The sequence below is a fragment of the Pteropus vampyrus genome, unplaced genomic scaffold, assembly GCF_000151845.1.
Source record: "Pteropus vampyrus isolate Shadow unplaced genomic scaffold, Pvam_2.0 Scaffold24, whole genome shotgun sequence".
NCBI classification, from domain to species: domain Eukaryota; kingdom Metazoa; phylum Chordata; class Mammalia; order Chiroptera; family Pteropodidae; genus Pteropus; species Pteropus vampyrus.
This window is the reverse complement of record NW_011888805.1, coordinates 309,981-316,777: the sequence shown is the minus strand read 5'-3', so window position 1 is coordinate 316,777 and position 6,797 is coordinate 309,981. Positions and strand designations below refer to the sequence as shown.

Here is a 6,797-nt window from a genome sequence, read left to right as displayed (position 1 = left end):
AGGCCCCAGGTGACTTTTTTCCACTCGAATTGAAGCGTAATTGTTCTCAGGCCCCCTTGGGTCTTAGTCTGAAAGTGACTCTGAGCTGCCATCCCATTGTCCCCAACAGAAGGTTCAAGACCTCCGTGGGGCTACAAACAGCCCTCCTCCTCTGAGCTCCTTGAGGCTCACATCCCTCTTCTGCAGAGTTGCCCCACAGCTCTGGGCACAGACAGGGTGGGGATAAATGTCGACAGAGAGTTTGAAATGCCAGTCGGCGAGTCAGAGAGGCAGCGGATCCTCAGTGCAGCCTGCACACAGAGGCTCCGTGCAGACCCGGGGCTCCAGGTGGGTTTGGTCTGAGCTCCCGGGGCTGCCTGGCCCTGGCCCTGTCCTCTGACACCACCGCGCCTCCTGCCTGCCCCTCCCTTTCTCTCTGGCCTTAAGTCTAACAAGGAAGGGAACTCACCTCCGGGGTGCCCATGGCTTCAGGGGACATCATTCCTCGGGAGGAAAACTCCCCGCCTTTAGTGCCGCCCACTTCTATAGCAATACTTTTGTTCCCAAGAGGCACCTCCAGGTCAAACAAAGGTTCCAACTGCCAAGGTTGTGGATTCTAAATGGGGTCCTGTTTTTACGGGTTTATGTCCCCTAAGAGTCACAGGTTATGCTGAGGACCCACTCTGCAGACCACGTCCACCAGGCCGGCCCAGAGCTGGGCAATTTCTGGTCCCTGGCAGCCTCCGCAGCTCAGATCCCAGCCAGCTAGCTCAAAGTTGGGCCCTGACCAAGAATCTGGGGAGCCGCCCACTGGGGAGCAGAATAAGCCAGCTGCCACTGCGGTTAATAAAAGTTCCCAAAGACTTCACCTCCTGCTCTCTGTTGGCCTCGCAGCTGCAAGCTGGGCCAGGAGGGCCCCTATGGACGTGCCCGGGGTGCTAGGGTGGGCATCCTTGCCCACAGGCAGGCGGGCAGGCTCAGCCTGCTGGCCACTGGGGGATTTTCTGGCAGTCCCTTAGCAGAGGCCACTGCGTCAAAAGGACTTGGCGTGAGCCCCAGGCTGTTGCCAGGCCAGAGGCAGCCATGATCCATCAGACCTCACTGAGGTTTTTCTGCAACCCACAGTTACCAGACTTGCCAGATTCCTCCGGGCCTGAGCAGGGTAGAGGAAGCCGCTGTCCTCGTGTATGTGGAAATGACCATGGGGGCTACTACTGCAGGGCACCTCCCGCCTCCACTGCACCACACTGCCTCCCCAGGCAGTGGGATCAGGGACTAGTCTGCCATGTGCAAGTGGCCCAACCCAGTGCCGCACGCCCCCTCTTTCTCTGCATTCTCTGCATCCTCTCCTTCCCAGGGCCGTAGCCATTCACTCGCTGGCTCGTTTTGTCTACAACTAGCTATCGAGTGCCTGTGATGTGTCAGGAACGCAGGCCGTGCCAGATAAGACACATGCAGTGGCTGCCCTCACAGAGCTGAAGAGACGGTCTCAAACCACATTCCCAAAAGCCAGTCAGAGAGCCCAGAGTGAGGATGGAGGGGTCATTATCTGGAAGGGGAGGTGAAGAGAGAGTGTAGTCCCAGTCTGCTGTGCCCTCCCCGCCCCATCCAGCCCTGTGCTGGTCTCAGACCGCCCTTCTTGCCACGTTCTTAGCCTCCGCCCTCAGCATGCCCGAGCACACTGCAGTGGGCCAGCCATGGCTTCCTCCCAAGGTTAGCTCTGCCTGGAGGCCCTCGCCCAGCACCTGCTGACAGGTTTGTGCCTTGCGACCCTGACATCCCCCAGCTGTAACTGGTTGGTCCAGGGTGGCTTTAACCCCAGGGGAACCAACTTAAGGGATAGAAGAACCAACCAGATTCTCTTGCAAATTTCAACCAAGAAATATTTCCATAACAGAATCAGTTCCAAGACCTTGGCGGCTCCAAAGATGAAGTTGCCCGCTTCCCTGTGCGTTCAAAACTTAAAAAAAAAAAAAGTAAAAGGAAGTGCAACAACGTTCAAATTTTCTCCATGATGACTGTTCCAATAATCTTATTTGAAGCATTAAGTTCTTTAAAAATAAAAACAAAAAGTATATGGTGTCCCAAGCCCACCTGCTGGGCAGCTCTGTCGGGGGTCAGCTAGAAATGGACATGGGAACAGAAAGGTCACGGATAGCTGAGGCAAAACAGCCCTTCGCGGAAAAGCTGGTCACGAAAGAGAGGAGACTCAGGGGAACAGAGACAGGCTGTGCGGCCTGGGGGAGCAGAGAAGGTGACCTGACAGGCTGTCTCCTGGACTGGCCGTCCTCTGCTTCCACTGCGGTGTGCCTGTGACCGCGGCCCCGCGGGGCCTAAGCTAGTGGAAGTGGCTTTGTCAGCCCCAGCCCGCCCGTGCCGGGACGCCCTCGGCCGCCACGTACCGGTCATTGACAAAGGAGAACATGAGCAGCCTCTGCTCGATGAACCACTTCCACTCGGGGTTCTCACTCTGCAGGTCACGGTAGTTGTCATTGGAGACGATGACGCCATCCCGCTCGTAGGCCACCTTCACGATGTAGCGGTCGTCATAGCAGACCACGCGCTTGCCATTCACCTTGCGGGAGGGGGTACACACGAGCACCGCCTGCCGCTCCAGCTCCTCCAGCAGGTGCTGCTCTGGGGGCCGCAGGGTGGGCGGGAGAGACAGCATGAAGCAGTTTTCTCAGAAGCAGTCCCCAACCCTAAGAACCATCCTAAGACCCCAGAGCACATTCGGCAGCTCAGGAATCTGTCTGAGCCAACTCCCGCCTCCCCCACCCCATGGCCCAGCCCGTCAGGTGAGCGTGGAGGTCTTGAGCAGAATAAGCCAGCTGCCCAAGGTCAAGAGGGCTCTCGGCTTCTGTCTTGCCTGTGTCATGACAGGAGTCCAGAGTATGGCACCCAACGAGGAAGAGTCACTTTAGACACAAAAAGCCTTTTTCTAGAGAATGACATTCATATTTTAACTGGAATCCTGCCAATGCCTTCAGAATTTCCAGGAGCCTTGAATCCATCTGGAAGGCTCCTGCACAGGCCCGAAGCCGAGAGCCACGGTCCACCTTCCCTATGGTACAGGAATCTGCTTGGGTCACATTTGGGATGGAGCATCTCATAACTGACAGCTCTGAGGGACACAAGAATATCAAGGGAAGAGTCCAGGATTAAGAATCCACAGCCTAGATCCTGGTCTTAGCTCCCGCTCTTAGGTACTGCACCCCTCTTTGAATGCTAGTGTTTGCATTTATAAATGAATATAATAACGCTTCCACGTGCCTCAGTGCCTATAAGTAGGCTGCATAAGCTCAAGACTGGTGAGGAAGTAAACATGTATCAGGCGGTAAACATGTATCAGGTGGTACAAATGATACAAGGTCTCATCAGGAGCTCAATTCCATTCTCTGGGAGGTCTATCCTTGGACTTCAGTTTTGCCTTTGGAGACACCCAAAAGAAATCCCTTCTATACAAAACAGTTGCTCCAGACTCAGTAGAATATTAGCATATGCTTCACAAAGGATTTCTTCCCTCAAGTCTAAGTTCTTTTCTACGTGACATAAATTCCAGACTTTAAAAAAGTGCATACGGCACATACAGTACAAAGAAAAAAAATTTTAAATGCCACGTTCCTTGTGAGAACCACAATACGGCTCATGCTTTTGAAGTCCCCGTCACCCCTCCCAGTGTGTATCTCTCTTTATTTCTCTTAAGATAACCAATCTTTAGAACTTTGTGTTTATAATTCCCTGGCTTTCACTTTTTTAAATGGATGTGTATGTATCCCCAGGAGGACCATTTTCAATGTGATTGTGTAAAGTCTAAAAGACTTTACACAAACAGATCATACTGCACATACTCTTGTGCAACTTGCTTTCTTCAGTTACTAGTGAGTTGGTTTGGCACGGTCATTGCTGTCAGTTCTGCATGTAAGTCTCCAGGTGCTTCTAGAAGTACAGGGTTTCTCTAGGGTGTACCTCCAGCAGCCTGAGCAGGCTGAGTTGCAAAGAAAAGCACTTTACAAGATAATGCCAAGTTGTCTTCCAAAGGGCTTATATCAAGTTGCTACCCAACACAGCATTTAAGACAATCTTGGCATTTTCAGGTTTTCAAATTTTTGCCAGTTTGGTGGGTGTAAAGTGACATCTCGCTGTGGTTTTATTTTGCGTTTCTCTAGTTGCTGGTTGGTCCAGGGTGGCTTGTGAGATTAAGAATCTTTTTTGTATGTTTATTGGCCATTTATGCTTTTTCTTCTGTGAAAAGCCTGTTATGCTTTTTATTTAGTTTATCTTTCAATTGGTCCTTTGTCATCTTATTAATTTTAAGAAGTTCTGTATAGATTCGGGATGGTAATCCTTCATCAGGAATATGTGACATATAGCCTCTCCTGTTTTGAGGCTCATCTTTTTATTTTTTTTGCTTTTGGGGAATCCTCGAATAAACACACTTTTGTTTTAATGTAGTCAAATTTATGAATTTTTCTCCCATAGATTTGCACTTGTGGCTTGTTTAAAAATTCCTTCCCTACTCCAGAATAATTTCCTTACTCTCTACCCATACTAGATTTAAATATTACACAACTGTTAAAAACCGCCATTCTCCATGTTCAGACCATAAAGAATAATTTAGGGTAACCAGTTCGTGATGGAGAACCGAACACAAGTATTTATACCCCCCTCCTTCTCATTATCCCATTGAAATGGCAGTAAAGAAGTACAAAAGGAGGAGGGGAAAGAAATCTCCCTAATCACATTAAAAATGGGCTTGGGGACAGTAGTAAACCCAGGATTTTGACAGATTTTAGGAAGAGAGAAAGCAGATAGGATCATATCGATCCTACAGGGCAGAAGAAGCCTCCGTGCAGGGCATGCTGAAGTGAAATCTGCTGGTCAGCACCGGCGGGCGGTCAGCCCTACCATTCAGGGAAAGATCCACATACTGGGAGAGAAAACCCATGGCGATCACATAGATTTGTGATTCAACCAATCTGGTTCTTAATTAAGAAGGAAAAACTGACAGCCAAAGTGTCACCAGATTTTTGAGAAGACTTAGCACAAAAAGTGAGAGAAAGAGAGATGAACAAAGACAACTGACCCCGGAAAAAATAAATGTGAAACCTAAGGAAACTTTTTGAAAGTCTGTATTAGTATAGAAATAGTCAAGAAGATACTGCATCCATAAGACAAGAATAATATTTCATTTAAAAAAATAAAGAGAGACAATCAGAAAGAGAAGTAGAAACACTCGATAACCATTGATAGAATTAAAACAAACAAAAAAACTTTTGGCAAAAAGGCTGGAAGACAAAGTCAAAGAAATCTCCCACAGTCACCAAGAGTTCAGTCCTACCAACACTGACTTGGCTAAAACAATGTCAATGATGGCTTAGCATCTGACTTCTTCTTATAAGAAAGCCAAACAAATGAACGAACAAACAAAAAAGCCCTGTTTATTTAAGCACCCACTCTTTTATTTGTAGCTTAAAATATTCCCAGCTGATATAAGAATTAGAAATAAAGAATTTTTTGGGTCTCAGTTTCCTTTTTCTTTTTTTAATGAAGAGACTAGACTACTTGTTCAGTAAATAAATATCACTGCATCGAATGACTATCTCCTTCAGATACTATACTCTTTGTGGCGTGGGATGCAGATTCGATCTTTCTGCAGTGTTAAAAGTTGGAACTTAATCATTCACACTAAAAGATGAAGTAATTTGTTCATTCACCTACTGAACAACTATTTACTGAGCACCTACTCTGTGGCAGGTGTCATGCTAGGTGTCAGGACCATGGCAGTGAACATTCATAGCCAGTGCCTTCATGAAGCTTATAGTCCAGGGAGGAAGACAGACATCATCAAACAAAGAGCTAAGTCATAACCAACTGTCCGTAACTGTCAGGAGCACCACTGAGGAAGGGGGTGTAGAACCTCCTGAGCACGACTCTGCTCCAGCATACCTCTAATAGGGGTGTCAGCTTTTGGTGGTTCTTTCCTCCAGGACGGAACAAACACTTTGATGTAGGTATGTCCTCTGTCCCTGAACCAGTCCACAGCCAGCTGGATTCCCCGGCAAGAGAAGACTTCTTTATTTCCATGGCTGCAATGGGAAAACAAAGCATCTGTAGAGATGCCGAAAGGGTTCCTAGGGAGTGATTTCCCCCAGGAATATCCTGGATCATAGTCTCATCATCAAAGAGAATCGGACAAGTCTGCATTTTAAACATAGTACTTTCTTTGCACCAAATATATCCCTTAACTGGAACCACTTGTGATAGTTTGTAGAGGGTTTCAGGCTCCAAGGCGAGGTCGTTCCAAGGAATAAGAGACCAGATCCTCTTAGTCACATAAGCTGATAAGGATCAACATAAAAATGGACACATAAAGTAGCCATCTGCAGAATACTCTCACTCTAAGAGAGGGTTGTAACCGAGTTATTGAGCTTCCCGAGTCCGAGCAAGGAGGCCAACGTGCCCCACCAATTCCACCTAAGACACCCATGAAGGCAGGAAGAAGAGAGTGTGAGAGGAGGCTCAAGACCAGGCAGGGCCTTGCAAGCCTTACTGAAGATTTTCCCTGCTCCTTAGAGGAATGAGAGGTCGTAGAAGGGTTTTAAGATTGGGGCTATATGGGATGGGATGGGATGGGATGGGGTCCAACGTACCTTTCAAAAAGCTCAACTTGGAGGCACACAGGACAGTAAATTGGAAGAAAGCGAGAGGAGGTTGAGGTACCAGTGAAGAAGCTGTTGTCGTCATCGAAGCAAAAACAGATGGCGACTTGGACGGAGGGGGTGCTGACACATAAGGGGGAGAAGAGCAGGTGAACT

At 48.3% G+C, this 6,797-nt stretch overlaps 1 protein-coding gene across 1 annotated transcript in view; it reads right to left on the bottom strand.

Annotated features, from left to right (window-relative positions):
- Positions 1-6: 6 nt before the first annotated feature.
- Positions 7-6,797, bottom strand: part of ZC3H12D (zinc finger CCCH-type containing 12D) — a 23,874-nt gene continuing 17,083 nt past the window's right edge. Inside the window, exon 4 of the mRNA XM_011356216.2 lies at positions 7-2,616. Coding sequence (XP_011354518.1) covers positions 2,336-2,616 — 281 coding nt within the window. The 3' untranslated portion in view covers positions 7-2,335. The remainder of the gene's footprint in view (positions 2,617-6,797) is intronic.